The sequence below is a fragment of the Mesoplodon densirostris genome, chromosome 3 (assembly GCF_025265405.1).
Source record: "Mesoplodon densirostris isolate mMesDen1 chromosome 3, mMesDen1 primary haplotype, whole genome shotgun sequence".
Lineage (NCBI taxonomy): Eukaryota > Metazoa > Chordata > Mammalia > Artiodactyla > Ziphiidae > Mesoplodon > Mesoplodon densirostris.
This window is the reverse complement of record NC_082663.1, coordinates 138,737,328-138,764,563: the sequence shown is the minus strand read 5'-3', so window position 1 is coordinate 138,764,563 and position 27,236 is coordinate 138,737,328. Positions and strand designations below refer to the sequence as shown.

At 41.5% G+C, this 27,236-nt stretch overlaps 1 protein-coding gene across 1 annotated transcript; it reads left to right on the top strand.

The window, feature by feature from the left end:
• The first annotated feature begins 24,566 nt into the window (after positions 1-24,566).
• LOC132486498 (interferon-gamma-inducible GTPase 10-like) lies at positions 24,567-25,811 on the top strand. The gene has a single exon (XM_060093776.1). It carries the CDS (start codon positions 24,567-24,569, stop codon positions 25,809-25,811), a length of 1,245 nt encoding a protein of 414 aa, XP_059949759.1.
• The last annotated feature ends 1,425 nt before the right edge of the window (positions 25,812-27,236 follow it).

Sequence of the window (27,236 nt, the reverse complement as noted above, 5' to 3'; positions counted from 1 at the left end):
CCCGCTACCAGTAAATAACGACTTCTGAACTAGAGGATGGTAAAACCAACCTTGTGTTTGTGTATGTAACATTGTGCCACTTATATTCCCAGAATGTAGGTTCTTGTCTCGTTGAAGAAAGAATTCAGAGACAGGACACGGAGGCCAAGAAAGCAAAGTGAGGATTTATTAAGCTATAATACACTCTCAGAAAGGAGAGCAAGCAGGCTCATGTGAGTAGCTGCCCTGAGTTCCTTTGGCAAACTGGTTAAAAATGTTTGGGTGGAATATTCACTGGGAAGGGAGGGGCATATTTCCTGATTATTTATCCCAGCTACACCTTCCTGAGGGGAGGAGGGATTTTTGTTCTTATTTGTCTTGATTAGAAGTGTCACGGCCTTGGTGCATGATGGGAACTTCTTATCTGCAAGCCCTGTTGGTTGCTTGGACTGAGGTGACCAGGCACTGGAGCCTACTGGCTTTTTGGGGAGCTCAAGCCAATGACTACTCCCTTATACCTCCACCACCAGTGTCCTCATCCTTAGAGTGAGCTGCAGCCACCTCCAACCTCCCCAGTAAACCCTGCAAGAATAGCAGGTAGGTCTGGTCCAGGCTCCTGTGAAGTTACTGATTATTCCCTGGGTCCCAGTATGCATGAGACCTTGTGTGTACCATCCAAGAGCAGAGTCTCTGTTTTAATTTTATTGTATTTGAGCAAAATACATTTTATTGTAATGTAGAAGTGTCTTCCAGTGTCTTAATTTTATTGTAGTGTCTTAATTTTATTGTAACGAGCAAAAAGTTACATTCCAATACCAGAGATTCTCACCTTTTGCCACCATTCTTTGTCTGCCTCTAGGACCCTGTCACGACAGATGTATGGTTTTCTGTCAGTCCAGAGGTTTCTGCTTTTCTTTGTCTGCCCAAGAACCCCCGTCATTCAAAAGATGTATGGTTTCCTGCCACTCCATCCATGACCCCCCTTTTCTCTGCTCATATCTAGCTATCTGCCTGCTCTAACTCTTAGAAAGCACTTGCTTACACACTTGCTGCAATCCCTACACCAGCTGCTACCTCTATTGTACCTGCAAATCAAAGCAGAAACCAGCAGGCTGCAGACTCTTAACACAAGCAAGGAGGATGCTGCTTTTCCTGCTTTGCCTCGTTTACACCACCACCTGGAAGACACGACAGAGGGTCCAGGAAGTCCCAGTGGAAATAAGGGGTCTTGTATGGACCAGAGTACTGCCTCCCCTACTCCATTCTGGGCTCCAGGTTCCTGGGATCTGGAACCTTGGGACCTAGCACCTTACTCCCAAGGACTTGGGAGGAAATTCACTCATGAGCAAAGCTGGTAGGAACAGAAAAACCTCTATATGGCTGAAGAATTAGCAGAGCCAGAGAAACTGCTTAGACTCCTCAGTTTGTTAGCAAGCAAAAAATGAGGTGATGCTGAGCTGGGCAGGCACTCACCCATGGAAGAACTTGCAGAAGTCTGGCATTCCTGAGGAGAGAATCCAGTACATCACTGGAAGGAAAAGCAAAAGAAAAATACAAGTCTGGTTGCAGCAGAGATGATAAGAGAAAGTTTTCCTGTGCTGGCCTCCCCCAAGAAAACACTGAATGGAAATGATGTATCTGGTGAAGGTGACCGCTCCTGTAGGGGAAAAGAAAAGCAGTGAGTGAGTACCCAGCTTCTTCATCTGATCAGTCAGGGTCGGAGAAATCCATTTCTTTGCACCAGCACCTTTAGTACTAAGGTGGGAGTTCTAGTACTAAGGTGGGGATAAGAATTTAAGGTATTTTAAAGGGATTGTGCTGAGCAGGAAGTCATCCCATGAGCCTCTGGGAGTACCATCCCCAGGGATCTCCCTACCAGGTCCACTGGCAACCCAGATGGGCACGAATGCCAAACCCACACGTCCCCACTCGGCTACTGGCTCCTGTGTGCTCCCAAGTGCATCTGGGAGAACAAGTCCTGGTAGACAGGGAGTGGGGTCTGAAGACAGGATATGATGGTTGGCAAGAGGGACATCACAAACTTGTCTATAGTGCCACCTAGTGGAAAACAAAAGAGGGGTTTCAAAAGCCAGCCTGGTGTATTGTAAGGACCAGAGAAAATATAAAAGCTTAAAATTTTGTCTACAAAGGGAAGCAAGAAGAGAGGAGCAAATAATCCTTCACAAGCACAGAAGAAAAACTGAGATAATATCAACACCATAGAACATAACACCACATCTGCTGAAGGCAAAGAGCAAAGAGTGAAGGTGATGTCTGCTACTTCAAATATGAAAGCAGCATTGCATAACTAATATGAAAATAACCACATAGGGAAATAATAGCATCAAAAAAGAAACTGATAATTCTCAAGTGTACAAACTCAAAGGCACAGAATATTGTGATCTAAGTGATAAAGAATTCAAAATAGCAGTTGTGAGAAACTCAGTGAGTCACATGAAAACTCAGAAAGACAACTCAATGAATTCAGGAATAAAATATATGAACTAAGTGGGTTATTTGCCAAAGAGATGGAAATTAAAAAAAAGAACTAAACAGATAGTCTGCAGCGGAAAAATTCAATGAATGATAAGAAGAATGCAATAGGGAGTATCTGAAGCAGGGCAGACAAGGTGGAAGAAAGAGTAAGTAACTTGGAGGATGGGAATTTTGAAATACACAGTTAGAAGAGAAGAAAGAAATATAATTTTAAAAGATCAAAGAAAGCCCATGTGGAGAGAAGGGACAAGATGGCAGAGTAGAGGCATCTTGAGCTCACGTCCTCTCATCAGAACACCAAAATCACAAATAACTGCTGAACAACCATTGATGAAAAAGACTGTAACCTACCAAAAATATATTTTACATCCAAAGACATAAAGAAGACACTACAATGAGATGGTAAGAAGGGAGCACTCACGATATAATGAAATCCTATACCCCTGGGTGGGTGACCCACAAACTGGTGAATAATTACATTGCAGAAGTTCCCCCACAAGTATGAGAGTTCTGAGCCCTATGTCAGGCTCCCAAGCTGGGGGTCTGACATTGTGAAGAGGAGCCACCAGAGCATTTGACTTAAAAGGTCAGTGGGGCTTGATTGCAGCAGCTCCATAGAACTGCGGAAAACAGAGACTCTGATCTTGGAGGGTACACACAAGGTCTCATGCATACTGGGACCCAGGGAATAATCAGTAACTTCACAGGAGCCTGGACCAGACCTACCTGCTATTCTTGCAGGGTTTACTGGGGAGGTTGGAGGTGGCTGCAGCTCACTCTAAGGATGAGGACACTGGTGGTGGAGGTATAAGGGAGTAGTCATTGGCTTGAGCTCCCCCAAAAGCCAGTAGGCTCCAGTGCCTGGTCACCTCAGTCCAGGCAACCAACAGGGTCCACACAGATCTGCCCATAATATAAACAGATGAAATGCTCCAAGCAAAAGACACAGACTGGCTGAATGGATACAAAAACAAAAACAAACAAACAAACAAAAACATATATGTTGTCTAAAGAGACCCAATTCAGATCTAGAGAAACATACAGATTGAAAATGAGTGGGTGGAAAATGTTATTCCATGCAAATGGAAATCAAAAGAAAGCTGAAGTAGCAGTACTCATATCAGACAAAATAGATGTTAAAATAAAGACTGTTACAAGAGACAAAGAAGAACACAACAAAATGATCAATCCAGGAGAAGATCTTACAATTGTAGTATATATACACCCAACATCGGAGCACCTCAATATATAAGGCAAATACTAACAGACATAAAAGGAGAAACTGAGAGTAAGACAATAATACTGGGAAACTTTAACACCCAACTTACATCAATGGACAGATCATCCACATGGAAAATCAATAAGGAAACACAGCTCTTAAATGACATATTAAACCAGTTGGACTTTTACTTGATATTTATAGAGCATTCCATCCAAAAACATCGGAATATATATTCTTTTCAAGTACACATGGTACTTTCTCCAGGATAGATCACATGCTGGGCCACAAAGCAAGCTTCAGTAAATTTAAGAAAACTGAAATCATATCAAGCATCTTTTCCAACCACAACACTATGAAATTAGAAATCTACTGTAAGAAAAAAACTACAAAAACACAATCATATGGAGGCTAAACAATATGCTAATAAACAACCAATGGATAAGTGAAGTAATCAAAGAGGAAATTAAAAAATACCTACAGACAAATGACAATGAAAACACAATGATCCAAAACCTATGGGACAGAGCAAAAGCAATTCTAAGAGAGTAATATATAGTGATACAATCTTACCTCAGGAGACACGAGAAGTCTCAAACAACCTAACCTTACACCTAAAGCAACTAGAGAAAGAAGAACAAACAAAACCCAAAGTTAGTAAAAGGAAACAAATCATAAATATCACAACAGAAATAAATGAAATAGACTAACAATAAAATTAGAAATGAAAAAGAAGTTACAACAAACACCACAGAAATACAAAGGAGCAGAAAAGACAACTACAGCAAGTATATGCCAATAAAATGGACAACTTAGAAGAAATCAAGTTCTTAGAAAGCTACAACCTTCCAAGACTGAACCAGGAAGAAATACAAAATGTGAACAGACCAATCAAAAGTACTGAAATAGAAACTGTGATTAGAAAACATCCAACAAAGAAAAGTCCAGGACCAGATGGCTTCACAGATGAATTCCATCAAACATTTAGAGAAGAATTAAAACTTATCCTTCTGAAAATTTCCAAAAAATTGTAGAGGAAGGAACACTCCTAAGCTTATTCTACAAGGCCATAATCACCCTGATACCAAAACCAGTCAAAGATATCATAAAAAAAGAAAAGTACAGGCCAATACCCCTGATAAGCATAGATGCAAAAATCCTCAACAAAATGCTAGCAAACCGAATCCAACAACACATTAAAAGCATCATGCACCATGATCAAGTGGAATTTTATCCCAGGGATGCAAAGATTCTTCAATATAGGCAAATCAATGAATGTGATACATCACATTAACATATTGCAATATAAAAACCATATGATCATCTCAGTAGATGCAGAAAAAGATTTTGACAAAATCCAACACCCATTTGTGATAAAAACTCTCCAGTAAGTGGACATAGAGGGAATCTACTTTGACGTAATAAAGGCCATATATGACAAACCCACAACAAACATTCACAATGGTGAAGAAGTGAAAGCACTTCCTCTAAGAGCAGGAATGAGAGAATGATGTCCATTCTTGCCACTTTTATTCAACATAGTTTGGAAATTCTAGCCACAATAATCAGAAAAGAAAAAAGAAATAAAAGAATATGAATTGGAAAAGAAGAAGTAAAACTGTCACTGTTTGCAGATGACATGACAGGATACGTAGAAAATCCTAAAGATGCTACCAGAAAACTGCTAGAGCTCATCAATGAATTTGGTAAAGTTGCAGAATACAAAATTAATACACAGAAATCTCTTGCATTCCTATACAGTAAAAATGAAAGATCAGAAAGAGAAACTAAGGAAACAATCCCATTTACCATCATATCAAAGAGAAAAAAATACCTAGGAATAAACCTACTTAAGGAGGCAAAAGACCTATACTCAGAAAACTAAAAAATGCTGATGAAAGAAATCAAAGTTGACACAAACAGATTGAGAGATATACCATGTTCCTGGATTGGAAGAATCAATATTGTCAAAATGATTATACTACCCAAAGCAATCTATGGATTCAATGCAATCCCTATCAAGTTACCAAGGGAATTTTTTACCAAACTAGAACAAAAATCTTAAAATTTGTATGGAGACATAAAAGACCCCGAATATCAAAGCAATCTTGAGAAAGAAGAATGGAGCTGGAAGAATCAGGCTCCCTGACTTCAGACTATACAACAAAGCTACAGTAATCAAAACAGTATGGTACTGGAACAAAAACATTAATATAGATCAATGAAACATGATAGAAAGTCCAGAGATAAACCCACGCACCTATGGTCAACTAATCTATGACAAAGGAAGCAAGAATATACAATGAAGAAAAGACAGTCTCTTCAATAAGTGGTGCTGGGAAAACTGGACAGCTACATGTAAATGAATGCAATTTGAATATTCTCTATCACCATACACAAAAATAAACTCAAATGGATTAAAGACCTAAATGTAAGACCAGATACTATAAACACTTAGAGGAAGATATAGGCAGGACACTCTTTGACATAAATTGCAGCAAGATCTTATTTGACCCCCTTCTAGAGTAATGAAAATAAAATAAAAAATAAAAAATTCAACCTAATGAACGTTAAGAGCTTTGGCACAGCAAAGGAAACCACAAACAAAACAAAAAGACAACCCACAAAAAGGGAGAAATATTTGAAAATGAAGTGACCCACAAGGGATTAATCTCCAAAATATACAAACAAGTCATGCAGCTCAATTAAAAAAAAAAAAAACACAATCAAAAAATGGTCTGAGATCTAAGTAGACATTTCTTCAAAGAAGACATACAGATGGGTAAAAGCTCATGAAAAGATGCTCAACCTCACTAATCATTAGAGAAATGCAAATTCAGACTACAATGAGGTAACACCTCACACTTGTCAGAATGGCCATCATAAAAAAATGTACAAACATTAAATGCTGGAGTGGGTGTGGAGAAAAGGGAACCCTCTTACACTGTGGGTGGGAATGTAAGTCGGTACACCCATTGTGGAGAACAGTATGGAGGTTCCTTAAAAAACTAAAAATAGAAGTACCATATGATCCAGCAATCTGACTCCTGGGCATATATCTGGAGAAAACCACAATTCGAAAAGATATATACACCCCAATATTCATTGCAGCACTATTTACAATAGTCAAGACATGGAAGCAATCTAAATGTCCATCAACATAGGAATAGATAAAGAATATACGCATGTATACAATGGAATATTAGTCAGCCAGAAAAAAAGAAATAATGCCATTTGCAGCAACACGGATGGACCTAGAGATTTTCATGCTAAGTGATGTAAGTCAGAGACAGACAAATATCATGATATCACTTTGCTGTACACCTGAAACTAGCAAAACATTGTAAATCAACTATACTCCAATAAAAATGTTTTAAAATTAAAAAAAATAATATGTGAGAAAATGTATTACATATTTTGACATTACCATACATAGAAAAAAATGTGATACATATATACAATGGAATATGACTCAGCCATTAAAAAGGATGAAGTAAATATCATTTGCAGCAATATGGGTGGACCTAGAGATTATCATATTAAGTGAAGTAAATCAGACAAAGAGAAATATTATATGATATCACTTCTATGTGGAATCTAAAAAAATGATACAAATTGACTTATTTACAAAGCAGAAACAGACTCAGTCTTAGAAAACAAACTTATGGTTACCAAAGGTGAAAGATGGGGGTGGGGATAAATGAGGAGTTTGGGATTAACATATACACATTACTATGTATAAAACAGATAATCAACAAGTCTCTCTTGCCAGTCTCTCTTGTCCCCACAATGATTTCTCAGTCTCTCTTCCATCATAGCATTGATTGTCTCTATACGTCAGAGAGAGTATTTCTCTGATGTACCCAAACTATGGAAGGAGGGAAAGATTCATGACTGACTGCAGAGAAAAGAATATATGCAGCACCAATTTGGAAAGAACTGAGTTATTTTTCTTTTCAGATTCCTCTAGTTACTTACATAATATAATGATTACCTACACACTGAACAACTATCCCAAGAAACAGAACATCTTCAATAACTATACCTATCTATGTGGTCCTATTTACTCCATGCTCTGTCACCAGCCCCTGGGTAACAACTTCATGAAGTACGTGTTTATGATTGCTTTCTTTCATTTGTTGTTTTATCACTGACATATTCATGCCTTAACAATATTTTGTTGTGTTCTCCTGAAACTTTATTTAAACGGCATTATACTGGTTCTTAATTTAAAAACTCGGCATTATGCTACTAATATTTATTTATCTATTATATCTATGACCCATTCTTTACGATGCTGTAGAACTCAATTTATTTATCCCTTCTGTGTCATTGGCTATCCTCTCCTTTTTCACAGTTATGAAGACTGCTGTTAGGACCACACTTCTACATATCTTCTGGACATTTGTGCATAGTGACTCTTAGGTACCATCGTAGGAGTGGAAATGCTTGTTCTCAAGGTGCATGAATGTACAGTTTTATAAAATTAAGCCATATCAGTTTTTCAAAGTGATTGTATTTTTTAAATTTTTATTATTTTTTATTGATCAAAGTGATTGTGTTGATTTACCTTCCCAGCAGGAATGTTTCAGAGATCCAATTGATCCACATTCTCACCAATACTTGATATTTTCCAACTTTAGTTTTTCCAATTGAATTGATGCACAATGTCATCTCATTGTGCCCAGATTTTCATTTTCCTTGTTACTAAGGAGGTGCTAAACCTTCTGAGTACTTACTGGCCAGATGTGTTTTTGCTTTTGTTTTTCCTGAGAAAGGTCTATTTATGTCTTTTGCCCACTTCCACACTAGATTGTTTCCCATCTCCTTAGTGATTTGTAAAATGTAAAAACTATCTTGTTTCCATTGACCCTTAGTTGACAACATTTGTGCAAATATATTCTCCAGGTTTTTGAAGATTTTTTTTTTTACTGTCAATAAGCATTTCTTTTCATGAACAGAATCTTTTCATTTTAATGTAGCCAGAGTCACCCTGTTTGTTAATCTTTTCTATCCAGTTATCATCTGGGTATCTTGTTTAAGAAAATTTTCTGAATCCTAAGATCAGCTATAGTTTCTTCCAGAGTTTTCCATTTGAAATTTAGGCCTTTCCTCCTCTAGAGTTGATTATCAATAGTGATATAGGTAGGGAATCAGTAACGGTTTTCCATATGGATAACTAGTTTGTCCAACTCCATTTACTATACAGTGCCTTCTTTACACACTGACATACGATGTACTTCTTCCATTCAACACAATTCTGTAAATCCTGAGTTTAATACAGTGTTCTGTGCTGTGTTCTGTGGGTCAGTTCATTCATCCCTGTGCCAGCACTCAAGTACAGCATTAAAGTATACTTTATTTTTACAATGTATAAAATATACATGAAAAATACCATATATGGTACAGCAAACCCTCCCATTTCTTCTTCTTCTAAAGAAAATTTGGTATTTTCTCCTTAATCTTCCATGTAAATTTAGGAATCCAGGCTCCTCCCTCCTCTCTGTGCCCAGCTCCTTGCAGTTTTGCCTTGTGTCCCCAGAGCCCCTTCTGGTAGTTTGATTCACTCATCAAATGTGACCCCATGACCCGCCAGAGTGATCCAGGCCCCGGGTTGACAATGTGGCAGTCAGGTATAGGTCTCCTAATGATGAAAGAACAAAAAGGCAGAGAAAAGTTAGAGAAATGCTTCTCCCTCATTCACTGGAAGCTTTGAAAAGTTTCTCACAGCCTTCTTTCCTCCCTGTTGTCGGTGCTCCCCTGGGTGTCTTGGCTAGGTGACCTCCCAGGGGTCCTAAGAGACCTGCCTTTCCGGGCCTTTAGTACCTCTCTGCCCTCTCCTTACTCACTGATCCTCTGGAAGTCACACTCTTGTATTTTCTTTACTGGAAAATGTGGTGCTGTAGAGAAAGACATAAACATGATTCCCCTGGTTTCATTTTCGTTTCTGGAAATGTGGGTTTCAACTCTCAATCTTTTCTTCCTAAGGGAGGGCCTCAAGTCAGAGGCTATTGTACTTCCTACTGCCTCCATCCTGGGCCTCATGTCCCAGGCAGGACCGAAGTTTGCCAGTCCTTGCTCTCTACTGTGTCTGCCTTTATCTGGGCGAGGACAGTTCTCTGGATTGTTCCTGTGCTGGGGGCTGCAGGGAGCACTTCACCAGACTCTGCATTTTCTACTGTTTTAGTGGAAACATTCGGGTCGGAGCTCTGACCAGAAATGTCTTTTCTCTCTTGAACTGGTGAGTGAGCAAGCTTTTTGCACTTGCAGGGATGGGATGCTTGTTTTTTGTTTGGAGGCCTGAGGGGCAGGGCTGGCTGTTGGAGACCTGTGGCTTGGTGCAGAAAGCCTGGTCATCCTTCTCAGGTGGTTAAGAGAGTGAGGGAGGGCTGAGAACTGCCCAGGGCTGGGGCAATAGTGGTGAGAATGGGAGGAGTGACTGGATTCTGGATAAATTTGGTCAGGTTGCAGGATTGGGGGTGTGAAGTGTGAGAGAAAGAAGATTATGCGGACAGCCCCATGTGCAAATGAGGGGTGGCATTGGCATTATCTGGCAGGGAGAAGTCTATGGGAGGAGAGGGATGGGGGCTTGAGATAGGTTTGGCCTTGTTCAGTTACTAAAGATCATCCTAGACATACAAACAGGAGATGTTGTATAAACAATAGGATATTTAGGTCCGAGGTCAGGGCAGATGCCTGGGATAGAGATATAAATTTGGGAGTTGCCAGCACATAGATGGTGCTGGACAACATGGGACAGGTTAAGATAACCTAAAGGGCTCATGTATGTGGAGCAGGGTCAGGACTGAGCCTGTTGTAGGGGAGGAAATAATTTTCCTCTACCCTTGTAGGTTCTTATGGCTGGTTTCAGAATTAAAATGCCATGAGGCAGATTAATAGAAGAAAAAAACAAATTTAACTTTGTATGTGCAGGGGTTCCATAATATGAGGCACACCTGCGTTCAGGCAGTTGAGGCTTATATGCTATTCAGACTTCAGGAGAAGGGGTAGGAGTCTGGGACTTCAAAGAGGGAAGTCAATTTACAGGAAGATAGAAAAACAAATGTTTGGTACACAAATGTTTGCCATGCCATGCAGAAACAATGGGAAACAGAGAGGACTTTGATCAAACAGGCCTTGCTAAGTTTCCCCAAGTCTACCACACTAGCTCATAGTCTTTGTAGAAATCTCTGGTGGTAGCTTTTCTTCCTGAAATAGGCCCTTTATCTAAGTTCTTTTAGGCAGTTAAGGGGAAGGTAAAAGGTCTTTCTGAGTCATTGGTTTCTTAAAAATAATCATCCTAAAATAATCCTATGCCAAAGAGATACATTTTGGGACAGCAAATTTTGCTCCCCTATGCTATGGGCACCCCAGTTTCAGATCACACTGTGTGGGGGGACATGCACACAAAGCAAGGAGTGGTCGGCCACACCCACTTCCTGCTTTAGTTTAACAAAATGGTGTTGGGGAGGAGAAATTTTTCCTCTACCCTTCTAGGTTTCTGTGGCTGGTCTAAGAATTAAATTGACATGAGACAGATTAACAGGAAAAAAAAAAACAAATTTAATTACTAAACCTATGAAAGAGGGCTCCAGAAGAATATTGGGTGCAGAGGCAGTCAGACAATCAAGGTTATGTATTCATTCTGAGCAAAGGAGTTGGGGCTAAGGGTGTGGGACTTCAAAGGTGAGGAAGATAAGGCACAGGGTAATGGGAAGAGGAAATGTTTGGTAAATAAGTATTTGCTTTGCCATGTAAAGACAATGGGACACAGAGAGGAATGGGAACAAATAGGCCTTGGTAAATTTCCCAGTCTACATGTCTAGCTCATATTTTTTTAGTTATCTCTGGTGACAGCTCCCTTTTGGAACAAGCTCCCCATCTAAATGCTTTTAAGCAGTTAAGGGGGAGGTAAAAAGGAAAACTTCCTGAGTCTTCTGTTTCTTAAAAATAACCAACCTAAAATAATCCTCATACTAGAGAAGCGTTTTGTGGTGGCAATTTTATCCCCTACACTGGTCATTCATCTGATTTTTCTTTCACCTTTGAAACAAAATGTCTTCTCATTGCTCTAGTACCCTTCGTTTTTATGACTTAAAGGTCACATTTCAAATACATTCAAAATACCCTCTCTCCAGGCTGAGGTCCTTGATGCTAAGTGTAACAGAACATCAGAATGGGACTCATTCTTTCTTTCTCCCTATCAGCTGATACATGGCAATAATTGCTGCTCCATTTCAAGGTAAACCACCACAAAGATATTTCAAACCAGGTGGCCACAAACTAGTTAGACCACTGTCAAAGCTCTCACCTGAATAGCAGGTACAAAAGGGTTGGGGTGAGGGAATTTGTGAAGGGATATTTTGAGGGAGATGTTAGGGTGTGGGATCCCCAGGGCAAAGTTGGAGGGTGATGCCTCCTCCTCACTTCAAACTCAGAATGAGGGTTTTAGCAGGAGCTTTGGGAGAACAGCTAGAGGACAGGGAACTGGGTCTTTCCCAAGCCTGAGATATCTAAACGTGAAAGTCAGGTTAGCAAGATGTGGCAGGCGAGCCCAAGAAGGAGCTGGGCAGAGAGTATGTTGGGGTGAAGGGGGTGTCGTGTGGCCCATACATCTGATCCAGGCCACATGCAGGAGAGAGCTGGTGTGGGGTCACCTCAGGGCATTTCTCAGAGGGCTACCTGCAGGAGGGACCAGTCTAGAGCACGGAGTTGATGAGAGAAGTGTGGGATGTGCATGCACACCTAGGAGTCATCAGTGAGTATGTGGTCTTGTATCGTTGGGGCTGCAGGAGATGTGGGGGACCTGAGTAGACGGAACAAGGAGGTTCCCTAAGGCTGCACATCTCACCTCTCTTTAGGGTTCCCAAGGGGAGACAGTGTTTGTAAAGGGCTTCACCCCTGGATTGGGTGGTTTCACTTCTAGGGAAATGACAGGAGTGTCCGTTTTCAAATTATCTTGCCTTTTGTGACTCTAAAGCCCACCTTAAAAATCTCTCTCCTCTTTCTCCCAGTTCATTTCTCTTCCCATCACAGACTACCGCAGTCTTTTCAGTTTAATATGTGTCAGGATATTCATCTTGAACATATTTATTAATGTATATTAATGTATATATGTACCCGTGAAAGCTATATAGTAATGCTTTATGTTTATCCCTTTAATTGTCCACAAAAAGTATTGAGCTTAAAGTCTGTTTTATAATAAAAATACCTATTTGGTCTTTGTCCACAATTCCTGGAAGGAGCTCCTAAAATTGTTGAAATTTCCAGTGATAGGAATGTCTTTTGTAAGATAATGAGATTATTGGGGCAGGGAGCCTACAGAGCATCAGGATGGGGGCTGGTGGCCAGAAAGATCGAGCCAGAATTAAAGGGTTGGCAGTTTCAGTTCCTTCCTACCCTTCCTCCCTCCAAACTTCAGGGAGTGGAGGAGGGCTGGAGATTGAGTTCAATCATCAGTGGTCAATGACTTATTCAACCGTGCCTATGTAACAAAACATTAAAACCCCTAACAAGGTCAGTTTCTTACTTCCTAAATCAATATTATTTGGGGCATCTCTCTATGTTGATGTGCATAGGTCTACTTTATATTTTCTGACACAGCAGTCAGTCAAATGTATATCCCATTATTTATTAATTATAAAAAGGACACAGTATTATGTAGGGTACAGACAACGCTGTTGTAAAAGAGGGACTCAACCATGGAGACGGAGCACCAGGGAAGGCTTTCCCTCCCTCTGAGGGCAGTGCAGAGGTTAGCAGACTGCACAGCTGGGTGCTGGTTTCGTCTTGGTCTGGTAGAGCTCAGGCCCCTCCCATCTTCACAATCCACCATCTCCATGCCCTTGTTCCCATCTGTGTGTTTGTCCCTAGGGGAGCAATCTAATCTTCTCTGATTATCACATCAAGCTTGGCCCACATTTCACTTGGTTCTCTCACTCCTCTGTCTCTCCACTGGAAAGCAATCTCTATGAAATCAATGATTTCCATTCCTGAAGCTCCAGGGCTGGGACAGTGACTGGCACAGAGCAGACGCTCAATAAGAATTTGATTAGAGAATAAAGAATGATTGTGCTTAGAGAATAAAGGGAGGATTTGCTTCTAGAATAAAGAAGTAAAGGAAGGAATTATTTGACAGTTCACATGCTGTTTTCATTCCCCCTGTGATTGCTTTGGGCTTATTGAGATCCCTTTTTTAAGCAAGTGATAGTTTCTGAAGATATGAACTCAATATTACTGGTACTATATTTTCACAAGTCCCAAAGCCTTCACATCAGAGGGGAGGCTAGGCTAGGTTTTAGGCAGTGGAGTAAGATGGGATACAATTATCCTTAAGCACAGTTACTCTCTGCTTAAACAACTAAGTTCAGGCCACACAGAGTCTCAAGTTAATACCTGTGGTTTGCGGTCAGTTTGAATGTTAGCCATGGATACAGGACTTTTCAGTAAGCTCAGAGCCATTCACAGCACTAATGTCACTTTTGCCACAACTTAAGAGCTAAGCATCCATTCCATTTCTCTTGAAATAGTAGGAATGGTCAACAGCTAAGAGTTTGATTATAAAATAGCCTGGGGATACATCAATTTAAAGTAAATTTTACAACAAGCAGACAGAAAGTGACATGTGGCGAAGTCCCTAATTTCACAGGACTGCTCCATGATTGCTTCTAGGTGAAGGTTTGGGCAATTGTCCACTCTTTCCCAACTGCTCCTAATGCTGGCTTTACATTCTCCCTCAGCCACCAGTCTTATGAATGAGTCCAGGAGTAAAAGATGCATTTTACGTAGGAACGAAGTATACTCAACACACATGCACAGACACAGGCACATACCTGAAAAAGAGATTTTACCGCAGAATTTGCCATCTCTTCACTTTATTCAATTCCAGTGGGTAACTTAAAAAAAAAAAACAACTCTTGTTATAACCCACAAAATAGATTTCACAACTTCAGACAAGCAGAATGAAAACCACTCATTAGTGGATTTCCCATGCTGGTTTCTATATAACTCCAAACATGCCCAGTTATCCCAAGTCCCAACCAAAGGGACCCATGGAGAAGTGTGGCCCACCTTGCACCAGATGTGGAATCTGAGGTATCAAGGACTTCTGTGAGCCCAGAATCCAATGTACATCAAGCCCCAAGTTTGTTCCCCATTTGGTCATTATCATGAAAGGCTGACAGAAAATCAACATGCTCGATTATTCCAGGAAAGTATGATAAGCCTCAACATCATCAAAGGGCCTGGTACTGAACAGGACACATCTGGGAAGATGGTGTTTGAAAAGCTCCCACCTCACTAACATCATCTGTAAAGGGAAGAGTTGGTGCCCTGCAATAGAGATAGTTTCTCCAATGCTAATACACAATTAAACTGAGGGGGACTGAAAAGTCCCATTAGACATCTCATCGTTGAAAGCTTACCTAAGGTCCCTATTCCATGGGAGGTCCACCCTGGGGAACTAGTGGAGTCACAATTCCAGATGCCCCAGAAATGGCCAGTGGCTCCTTCTCCAGCTTAGACTCTAAGAGTGTATGAGTGGCACGTCCTGCCCTCCTTCTATACATGTGGTCTCCATCAGAAGACCCCGAATGCCAGGAACATGGAGATGGGAGGCACACTGCCTCCACACTGGAGGGCTGGATGGGTTTGAAGCAACAAAGTATTTGTGTGCTGATGTGGTCCCTGAAGAATGTCAGAGAGGGGTCCTGCTATGAAAACTCACTGAAATGAGTAAGCCAGATGCCAAGTTCTCCTGTCCTGGTGTGGGCTCCACATTTCATGTCCTTACAGTAGCACAGTTATCAAACAAGTTCCATCTTAGGAGCCCTCTCCTTGGAAGCAGAGGGTGACGGTGATCAGATAGATGTCAGTGGCCCTCCTGGCATGTCACCCCTCCTTGGGGAACAGTCCTCTCCTCAAACAGAGGCAATTCCTTCTGGGACCATCCAAGTTCAGGTTGCTCTAGAAGGAAGAAATGGAATTGTGGAGGGTTGGGGTTGTCCTAGGGAGAGCTGAGGGAAAGGAGGGAAGAGGAACTGGGAAGGACAGTTGGTTGTACTGCAGTTTTCTCCTTCAGCGGCCCCTCGGGGACACTGGAGCTCTCCTCTGGGTTATTTCTAGATCTGAATGCTGGCAGGGCCCCAGCTCCAGGGGGACTCAGGCAGCGGAAGTTTCAGTTCTATTCCTGGAAATGACTCTAGTTGTCCAGGAAAGGGAGTGCCAGTTTCCTTTCTGCATTCCGTAGTGGAGGGGGCACTGGCCTGAGCCAGACTCTAAGGCGTCAGTGTCAAGTTAGTGCACAGAGGCCAAGCACAGAGTTGGGGTGCCCTGGGTCCAGCCCTGCTGCTTCCCTCTAGAGCCATGTCCTCGGATGTTGGTCCTCAGCTCAGTCCTATGTCCACCTTCAGCTTCACCGTCACCCAAACCCTGCCCCTTCCTGAGGCTCAAGACACTGTCTGCAGAGATGCTCCCTGGTGTTGCCCAGCTCACTCAGCACTTGGGTTCACTTGCTATCACCAGCTTTGCTCAGAGTGCATATTCTCCATCCACTGTGACCTCCCTGATGACTCCAAGCTCTGACCCCTACCTGCTGTCAATGCACCTGCTGGGGGCCTGAGACCCAGCAATGCTCACCACTGGCCAGGTGACCCTGGGCATCTGCCTAACATCCTAATGATTGTCATGTGCTCGCTCTCAGATCAGAAAGAAAAGATCAGAAGGGATCAGAAGGAAAAGCTCCCCAAGTCTTCTGTGGTCAGGAGAGAGGCCCCAGACAGAGGACAGTGTGAGTGTAACATAGTTAGAAGTTTTTCAAGGCTTACAATGCTTCCAAGGTTTGGGCAGAAATTGCAAACATCAATAATAGGATAGGAAATTCTTATGCATCTAAGAGATTGTGAATTCAGTTTAGCCACCATCGATTCCTTCCCTGGGTCAGAAGAAGACAGTTGAAAGGTTGAGGAAAGGGGAAGGCAAAGATCACTTTAGTGAACTTGTTGCAAGGGGTGTGGCCAACAGTGAGGGCTGGATGTTCTTTTCTGGGTAAGATGATATCAGGAGATAAGAGGCTGGGGCTACCCACCTTGCCCAACTCTAAGGAGGAGGTAGCCGGCCTGCAGGTCTGGGCTGTGCCTGTCCCTGAGATTCCAATGGGGATGTCAGTGTGAGCCACCCATGGCCCCACCTACATGAGGGACAGTCACCACACCAGGGGCTTCAGCAGGATTGCACCTGTCCCACCTGAGTGTGTCTTTCCTACCCTTTATTGTTCCCATCCTTGTAATAGGGTCAGTAGGAGGAAGAAAGAGGGAGAAGCAGACTCTTTTCCTGTCCCTGCTGCAGCTATCTATCTCACTTGGTGGAGGCACTGAGCCAGGGCAGGAGAGATTTCAACTCTGTAAGTGTCTGCAGGTTGTTTATGAGACCAATTGGACTTTTGCTTACCTGAGTGGGACCAGGAGACAGGATATTTCCTGAGACATTCCTCCCCTCTTCCAACCAGGAAATGTGTGTTTTGCCTCTGTGCATTTCAGAGACCTTACTGATGTCCAGGAATAACTTCCCTGTCCTGAAGGTGTGATGTCCTAAGGAGACCGAGATATTAGAGGCCTAGTCTTGTCAGTCATCCACAGAACAGGGCCGAATTGCAACTGAAAAGCTCAGTAAATATTTGCAAGGTAACGGAAGGACCACACCCATTTTCAACTTTAGCAACACTTTTATAGTTAAGCCACTTGCAGAGGATTTTTCTGGAGGAACTCAGCCTGAACCCTGCTGGCCCACACCCCAGCCTGAGGGCTTAAGGCAAGGCATTTAAGGCCTGTCCTCCTTCCCTTTTCTCCTGTTCCCTGCTTTGCTTTGCTAGTATTCCCAGACCTAGTCTGGTCTCAGATACAGGCGTGACACAGCTTCTTGTTCAGCTCTCCAGCCTGCCCAGTTCCTGGTGGTGAAGTGATGACCATGCAAACATCATATGGGTTGAGGGCCTGCCAGAAGATGGAGAAACATGAGAGGAGGTGGCTCAACCAAAAAAGAGGCTGAATTTGGCTGCCTGCCTGGACCTTGTGAGTTCCTTTGAGCCCAGGTTCAAACGATTTCAGGCATCTAATAGACAGATTAGCCTGAAAGCAGAACCCAAACCTAGAAAAGGTTTTCAAAGTGTGGACCTAAAGTGCAATCAGCAACCTATATATGTCTCTTGTGGACTCTGCCCACATCATACTTTGGGTTCCTACTCCGTGCAGGGAGAAGGCACCTTGCCAGAGACTCACGGACCTCTGATGGGACCTGTTAGGAGTTTCTCCTGCAAAGGCAGAAGCCGTGCTTGAGTCCAAGAAAAATTCCATTTGGTAGGTACACAGCAGTGACCATGACATGCTGTGTCACCTCTTGTCCTGAGGAAGGTTCGTGTGATCTCAGTGGACTTAGGGCTAGAAAGTCTGACTACGGACCATGAGGTGTGCATTGAGGGCCATCACTGAGCAATGGCCTCTCCAGGCCAGAGCCTATGAAATGGGGCACCAGACTCAGAGTGAGTGACCCTCACAATGAGGACTGGCCCAGCCCTGGAGAACTCTGAGTGGTGTTTTTAATTAATACTGAGGTTTTTTATTTTATTTTATTTTATTTTATTTATTTTTTGGCTACGTCGGGTCTTAGTTGTGGCACGTGGTATCTTTGCTGAGGCATGCGAGATCTTTAACTGTGGTGCACAGTCTCTTCATTGTGGCGCACGAACTTCTCTCTAGTTGTGACACGCAGGTTTTCTCTTTTCTATTTGTGGCGCACAGGCTCCCAGGTGCGTGAGCTCTGTAGTTGTGGCATGGGGGTTCCAGAGCACAAGGGCTCTGTAGTTTGTGGCATGCAGGCTCTCTAGTTGAGGTGTGCGAGCTCAGTAGTTGTGGCACGCAGGCTTAGTTGCCCCACAGCATGTGGTATCTTAGTTCCCTGATCAGGGATCGAACCTGTGTCCCCTGCATTGGAAGGTGGATTCTTTACCATTGGACCACCAGGGAAGTCCCCAAACTGAAGTTTTTAATTGGGTGTCTGTATGTGTTCATCTGCATCTACAGCTAGCTCTCAAATTCATTTGTGATCTTTCATCTCTGCCTTGCAGTTCTTTCTGCCTGGAATGACAACCTCTCTTGTCCCCACCTCCTCCCTCAATGATTTCTCTGTCTTTCTTCCATCATAGCATTGATTGTCTCTATGTGTCAGAGAGAGTATTTCTCTGATGTTCCCAAACTATGGAAGTAGGGAGAGATTCATGACTGACTACAGAGAAAAGAATACATGCAGCACCAGTTTGAAAGAACTGAGATATTTTTCTTTTTAAAATCCTTTGTTTACTTATATAATATGATGATCACCTACACACTAAACAACCATCCCAAGAAGTAGAACATCTTCAATAACTATACTTACCTATGTGTTCCTATTTACTCCATACTCTGTCACCAGCCCTTGTTTAGCAACTTCTTGAAGTATGTATTTACGATTCCTTTCTGTCATTTGTTGTGTTATCACTTACATATGCATGCCTTAACCATATTTTGTTGTATTTTCTTGAAGATTTATTTAAAGAGTATTCTTTTTTCCTACTATTTTTTTTCTATCATTTCTACTAAATTCTATTTATTTTAAACTCAGTGTTGTGTTACTAAGATTTATTTCACTATGTATAACAATGGATCAGTGTTGTAGAGCTCAATTTATTTATCCATTCTCTGTCAATGGCTATCCTCTCCTTTCTCACAATAATGAAGACTGCTGTTAGAAACACATTTTACATGTCCCCTGTACATTTTTGCACAGTGATTCCTAAGTACCATGTTAGGAGTGGAAATGCTGGGTCCTAAGGTGCATGAATGTACAATTTAATAAAATTAATCTATAGTTTTTTCATAGTGATTGTATTGATTTTACATTCCCAGCAGCTATATTTCAGAGATTCTACTGATTCACATTTTCCCTAGTACTCAATATCGTCCAACTTTAAAATTTTTCCAATTGAATTGATGTACAATGTCATCTCACTGTGCACAGTTTTGCATTTGCTTCATTTCTAAGGAGGATGCTAAACTTTCTGTGTGCTTATTGACCACACCTGTTTTGTTTTGTTTTTTTTTCCTGAGAAAGATCTGTTCATTCCCCCCCATGCCCTGCACTTCCATAGTGGATTGTTTTGCTTCTTAGTGATCTCTAGCATTTTAAAAATACCTTCTTAGTATTGATTTTTAGTTTACGACATTTGTGCCAATATCTTCTCCACATGTCTGGAGAATTTTTTACTGCCCTGAAGCATTTCTTTTCATGAACAGAAACTTTTAATTTTAATGTACTCTAAGGCACCCCATTTTTCAATCTTATTTATACAGTTATCTTCTGGGTATCTTGTTTAAAAATTTTTTCTGTACCCTAAGATCTGCTATATTTTCTAATAGAGTTTTCTATTTGAAGTTAGATCTTTACTCTTCCTCTAGAGTTGATTATCAAAAGTGATATAGGTAGGGAATGAGTAACATTCTCCAAATGGAAAACCAGTTTGTACAGCTTCATTTACTTGATAGTGCCTTCTTTACTCACTGACATTCCATGTACTGGGTTGGCCAAAAAGTGTCTTCAGTTTTTAAGTAAAAATAAAAGACACACTTTTCATTTTCACCAAGAACTTTATTGAACAACATAGTCACCCTTTTGTTCCACTACCTTCTGCCATTTTTCAGGCAACTTCATAATTCCATCTGCCCAAAAGTTTGTCATCTTTTTGAGCAAAGAACTGCTCCAGGTGTCTTTTACAGTCTTTCAGGGAATTGAAAGTTTTTCCATTAAAAGAATTTTGTAAAAACCTAAATAATGGAAACCTGAAGGGGCAATGTCTGGTGAATATGGCAGAGGAATCAGAACTCCCCAGCTGAGCTGTAACAGGTTTTGCCTGGTCATCAAAGAAACATGCAGTCTTGCATTATCCCGATGGAAGAGTATGAGTTTTCTGTTGACTAATTCTGGATGCTTTCGTCGAGTGCTGCTTTCAGGTGGTCTAACTGGGAGCAGTACTTGTTGGAATTAATTGTTTGGTTTTCCAAAAGGAGCTCATAATAGAGGACTCCCTTCCAATCCCACCATATATACAACATCACCTTCTTTGGATGAAGACCAGACTTTGGTGCGGTTGGTTGTGGTTCATTTTGCTTGCCCCACGATCTCTTCCGTTCCACATTATTGTACAGTATCCACTTTTCATCGCCCATCACAATTTATTTTTAAAAAGATACATTTAAGTAGAGAATTACACGTGGAAATATGGTCAAGAAGGTTTATTTTAGCATAAGTTATGTAAGGATCCTAAACATCAAAGCGCTTAACATAACCAAGCTGGTGCAAATGATTTTCAACATTTGATTTGGGTATTATGAGTATGTCGGCTATCTCCCACATGGTATAACATTGGTTGTTCTCACTTAATGTCTCGATTTGATCACTATCAACTTCAACTTGTCTATCCAACCATGGAGCATTGTCCAGCGAGAAATTTCCAGCACGAAACTTTGCAAACCACTTTTGACATGTTCAATCAGTCACAGCACCTTCTCCATACACTGTACAAATCTTTTTTTTTTTGCGTTTCAGTTTCATTTTTACCCTTCTTGAAATAATAAAGGATAATATGCCAAAAATGTTGCTTTTTTCTTCCATCTTCAATATTAAAATGGCTACACAAAAATTCATCAATTTTGATGTCATTTTTTAAATGCACGCTGATATGACAGCTGTCACATACACTCTAGGAAAATTTTTTCAAATGAAGTTAAAGACAACTAAGTGCTACTAGAGCCATTTTATGGAAAAAACTGAATGAACATTTTGGCCAACCCATATGTCTCCCTTTCAACATAATTCCACATATGCCTGAGTCCAAGACAGGGATTGGTATTGTGTTCTGTGAGTCAGTTGGTTTATCCCTACGCCAGCACCCAAGTACAGCATTAAATATACTTTGTTTATTTTTATAATGTATAAAATATACATGAAAATATACCATACAAGGTATGGCAGGTCCTCCCATTTCCTCCTTGAAATGTGGGTTCTCAAATATCAATCAGATTTTCCAGCAGGAGAGGCTCAGGTTAGAAGGTATTGTACTTCCTGACGCCTCCCGCTTCTGGGCCTCATTACTCAGGCAGTAGAGGCTTGCCAGCCTTTGTTCTCTACAGTGAGCACAGGAGCACACTGTGTCTGCATTTCCTGGTGAGAACAGTTCTGGGGAGTGTCCCTGCGCAGTCTCAGCATTTTCTGCTGTTTTAGTGGAAACATTTGGATCTGATCTCTGTCATAGGAAGTCTGTTTTCTCTCTGGAAAACATGCTCTATACCTGCAGTGGCCAAGGCCAGCTTTGTGCTTGGAGGGCTGAGGACAGGGCTGGCTGGTGGAGAGCTGGAATTCCATCCAGCAGTTCATGCCAACCTCTTTGAAGAACAGACAACCCCTGTGTCTGAAGATGCCTTTTCATTCTTTCTTTCTTTCTTTGAGAAAGTTGTAAGAAAATTTGAGGCAACAGAATGTTTACTGGTTTCTCCAGTAGTAAACTATGTAATGTTTAATGTACACTCAGGGTTTTCTGATTCTAGCCTTTCATTACCATAGAGATATTTAAATTTCTTTGAGTTTTGGTAATTAATAGCAATGCAAAATAATTAGTTTCTTTGCCATTTCCTTACTCTGTGCAGGCTATAACCAAATACCACAGACTGGGTGCCTTATGAAGAAAAATCTATTTCTCATACTTCTGGAGGATGAAAGACCAAGATCAAGGCACATGTAGATTAGGTGTCTGATGACAACACACTTCCTAGATGAATTTCTTTTCTGTTTAGGCTCATATGTCAGAAGGGTTAAGCTAGCTCTTTGGGGTCTCTTTTATGAGGGCACTAATCCATTCATGATGGCTCTGCCCTCATGACCTAGGTCCACTTACTAATAAAATCACTTTGAGCATTACATTTTATCTATGAATTTATGGGGACACATTTAGTCCATAGCCCATATAGAAATACAATCTGTCTGTTGAGGTTCAATAGTCTTCCCACCTTCTTCTTAGAAGACAGCACTCTTGTCTCACTTTGACATTCATTTCAATATTCCTGAGCTATAAATGTGTCTCTTCTTTGGTATTCTCCTTTCAACTAACATTAATATCTGCTTATTTCCTTCATTAGTGATCAGTTAAATAAAATTTTTAACATGTATTCATTTAATATATATATATATATATATTTTTTTTTTTTTTTTTTTTTTTTTGCGGTACGCGGGCCTCTCACTGTTGTGGCCTCTCACATTGCGAAGCACAGGCTCCGGACGCACAGGCTCAACAGCCATGGCTCACGGGCCCAGCCGCTCTGCGGCATGTGGGATCTTCCCAAACCGGGGCACAAACCTGTGTCCCCTGCATCGGCAGGTGGACCCTCAACGACTGTGCCACCAGGGAAGCCCTAATATTTTTTGATAGTCATGATTTTATTTTTTTTTAAAAATTGTCTTTGCACAATATGTAGAATGGGGGTGGAGGGCATTCAGCACACCCCTACTGGACAGAACCCACTGGTAATACGTGAAACAATCTTATGGTATAAATATTTTTTAAATCACAGTTTCTTGGTATAACTTTCCTCACTCATAGTGAATGATAGGAAGTCCCATCAATATCATATTAATAATTTCTTTAAATTGCCTTTGTTTAATCAGATGCCCATGTTTCAAAACTGTGCTGAATTGGATAGGGAAAATTAGAGCTCTTATTTACTTCCTCTGCAACTTCCTGTCACATGTTTTAAGTTCCACCCAAACTGGTCCATAAAGTGAGATAAATAGACATTAAGCTGCCATGGGGTAACTATTACCACAATGACTATTTTCTTGGTTGTCCACTTTATGGAACATACATCCTGGCGGGCAGGCCACCTGGTGGGCTTGTCTCTGTCTCCTGCCTCTCCCACAAGGCAAGTCCTGTCCTGATTTGCTGCAGGTTATTGGAAGTGAAGGTCTTCCTGAAAGTCGTCTGTGCTCACTAACGTGTTGGCCTAAGTGATTCTTCCTGCAGAATGGAAAGATGCTGGGCTCTGTATTCAGGTTTCAGGAAAATACAGACAGTCTATATTAGTTTCCCATTGCTCTGTAACAAATTACCACAAACTTAGTGGCTTAAGACAATATACGTTCATTCTTTTATAGTTTTGGAGGTGAGCAGTCAAAATGAGTCTTAAGGGGCTACAATTAAAGTGTCAGTAGGACTGGTTCCTTCTGGAGGCTCCAGGAGGTAACCCATTTTCTTGTCTTTTCCAGGCTCGAGACGCTGCCTGGCATTCCTTGGCTCATTGCCCTCCCTCCATCTTCACTACAACCTTTGTTCCTGTTATCCCATCTTCTTTTCTGCATTTGGCCATGCCTCACTCTTATAGGGATGCCTGTGATTATATTTAACCCATGTGGACAAACCAAGATAATCTTTCCATCTGAAGATCATTAACTTAATCACATCTGCAAAGTGCTTTTCGCTATGTAAGGTAACATATTCACAGGTTCTGGGGTTCAGGATGTGGACATCTTAGGGGCCATTATTCTGTCTCTATGTTGTCCTGACTCCTGGGACTTATAAATCATCAGCTTTGAAAACAGGTAGTCTTTTCTGTAGCAATGGAAACAAAAGTCATCAGGAAAAATAAATTAACTGTAGTAACATGAGTAAGTGTGAGAGATGGGACTGACCTGTTGAGACCACTGTGTTTCCTCAGCTGAACCTGCCTGTTCTGCCGCTTCATTCACCTTGCCTCCTTATTCTCTTTCCTTTTCCACAGATCATCCAGAGTTAACTGGCATGGATTGGTTCACCTCATATTTCCTGTCAGGAAAGAATTTTGAGCAATTGGCCCAAAAATTTGTCCCTCACTACTCCACATTGATCAGCAAGGCAGTGGAGATCCTCTCTCAGGAAAGCGTTGAACGTATTCAAAGAGTCTTTCAGGAGGGGAAGCTAAAAGAGGTGGTTGAAGAGATTCAGGAAGCACTTCAGAAATCTGAGAATGCTCCCTTGAATGTGGCTGTGATCGGGCAATCTGGTTCTGGGAAGTCCAGTTTCATCAATGCCCTGCTAGGTCTTGGTCATGAAGAGGAGGGGTCTGCTCATGTTGGAGTTGTGCCAACTACCATGAAGAAAACCCCCTATCAATATCCAAAATATCCCAGTGTGACCTTCTGGGACCTGCCTGGAACTGGGACTCCCAATTCCCTTCCAGATCCTTATCTAGAAATTGTGGGAGATGGTGACTATGACTTTTTCATCATTATTTCTTCCTCACGGTTCAGCTCAAATGATGCTCTCCTGGCCCAGAAAATCAAGGAGAAGGGGAAGAATTTCTACTTTGTTAGAACAATGGTGGATGTTGAATTGCATAGTGAAGAGAAAAGCAAACCCATATCCTTCAAAAAGGAGAGAGTCCTTCAGCAGATCCGAGATGACTACCTGGCTATTCTCAGCAACATCGGAGTATCTAATCCGTGTGTCTTCCTGGTCTCCAACTTTCACCCGGATAAGTTTGATTTCCCAAGACTGCAGGAGACACTGCTGCAGGATCTCCCTGCTCATAAGCGCTACACCTTTGTGCTCCAGTTGTCCAATTTGTCTGATGCTTTCATTGAGGTGAAGAGAGTTATCCTCAAAGAGAAGATCTGGCTGAATGCCCTGAAATCAGCTGCTTTGGCCATCATCCCTTTCATGGCCTTCTTCAGTGGCTTTGATTTGCCTAAACAGGAGAAGTGCTTGAACCTTTATCGAAGCTATTTTGGTTTGGATGAGCAGTCAGTAAAAGAGATTGCCCAGAAGCTGGGCACATCTGTGCAAGAGATCAAGAGCTCCACAAAGTCCTTGGATTTCTGGTTATTTGTGAAGAATGACAGTATAGCAGCAAAGGCCATGAAATGTGCTGAATCCTTTTGCTCAGTGAACGGAGGACTCCGATCTTCTATCTTTCAGTTTTTGAAAGTATATTTTCTACGTTTGAAATTCATCAATACGGTGGCTGATGATGTTAAAATGCTATTGCATAAGACTTTAGAGAGCTGAAGTCTAAGAGAATGAGGCAGAGATGGGTAGAGTTGCCTAACCGAATAACAAAAGGGCTTCAGGTCTTGTGTTCTCTGGGTGGGAGCAGGATCCTCTTCTACCCACCACCAAGGCCAACACTACCCTAAAGTAAAAAGATTGTCTCACTGTTGGAAAAAGACCATTGCTCCACATTGATGCTACACTGCTAAGTAAAGGGGATTTGACCATAACCTCTTTTCTGTACTCTCTAAGTTATTTTGCTCTAATCATGACAGATATGCACCATATAACTTTCATTAATCTCCTGGTGTTATAAGGTATTTTTCATTTGCAAGTTTTACTCTGATAATAAACATTTGGTAGTAATTAAGATAACTGTTATCTATCGGCTTTTTATGAATTATTATCCCCAGTCATCATTTCAAGACCATCCTCACCAAAATAAGGGAAAATACACAACTATGGGAATATGGCCAAGTGAATAGTTGATGATGTGTATGGGGAACCACAGCAAGTAGAAGAAGAGAGGATTAGAGAAATGGTATAGAATGTAATATTTCTAGATACTGTTAGAGATTAAAGGGAGGGAAACCAAGTCAGCGTTTATATCTCTAGGACTTTTTCAACACTGGCTGGATTAAGAGACCAGTGAACAGGGCACGATGAGGGACAGGAGATTTGAGAGAGTGAAGTTGAATTAGGAAGGAAAGAAATGGTTAACTGAACTGGGATAAATGAGAGAAGAGAGTGTTTTTTTCTCTCACCCCAAATTTTACATCAAACTTCTGAAACAGAAGCACACAACAACAGTGCCTATCTCGAGTCTTGGGGATTCTCACTCCTGCTGTAACTGTAATTGTACATGTGACTTTCTTCTCTTCTTCCCTATATCACTGGTATAGGGTAGATGTTTTATGGTCTAAGAGATGTACATCGCTGAGGCCTTCCCTTAGATCCCCACACTCCGGAGGCTCTCTCAGTGGGTGGAGGGCACTGAGATGTGAAGTAGGGCATGAGGGGCCCACAATCACCCTGCTCCTCCCTGTTCCCCCAGTGCTCAGCAGAGGACTCCTGGAGGGCAGAAGCAGTCCGTGGGGCATGAAGCAGATCACTATGTGTGCTGCCTCATATTCAACAGATATGCGAGATGATAAAAGGGAAGGAGCTCTTGACTTTCTGTTACGGACAGGTTGCATTAAAAATTTTTTGTTCATCAGATGTGACCAACATGGGGACTCACATGACCTTCCCCTTCTCCAGAAATTATGACTTTCCACATTCCCCAGGCTTTTTCGCTTCATTTCAGTGGCCTTCCATCAAGATAGCAAAGGACCAATCAAATGGGTCTTGTGTGGGTCCCAGTGGAAACACCCTTGCTACAAAACAAGAGTTATCAAATACTTACATCTGTGGTTTTGTTTTCAAAGTTCCCTTATTCCCAAA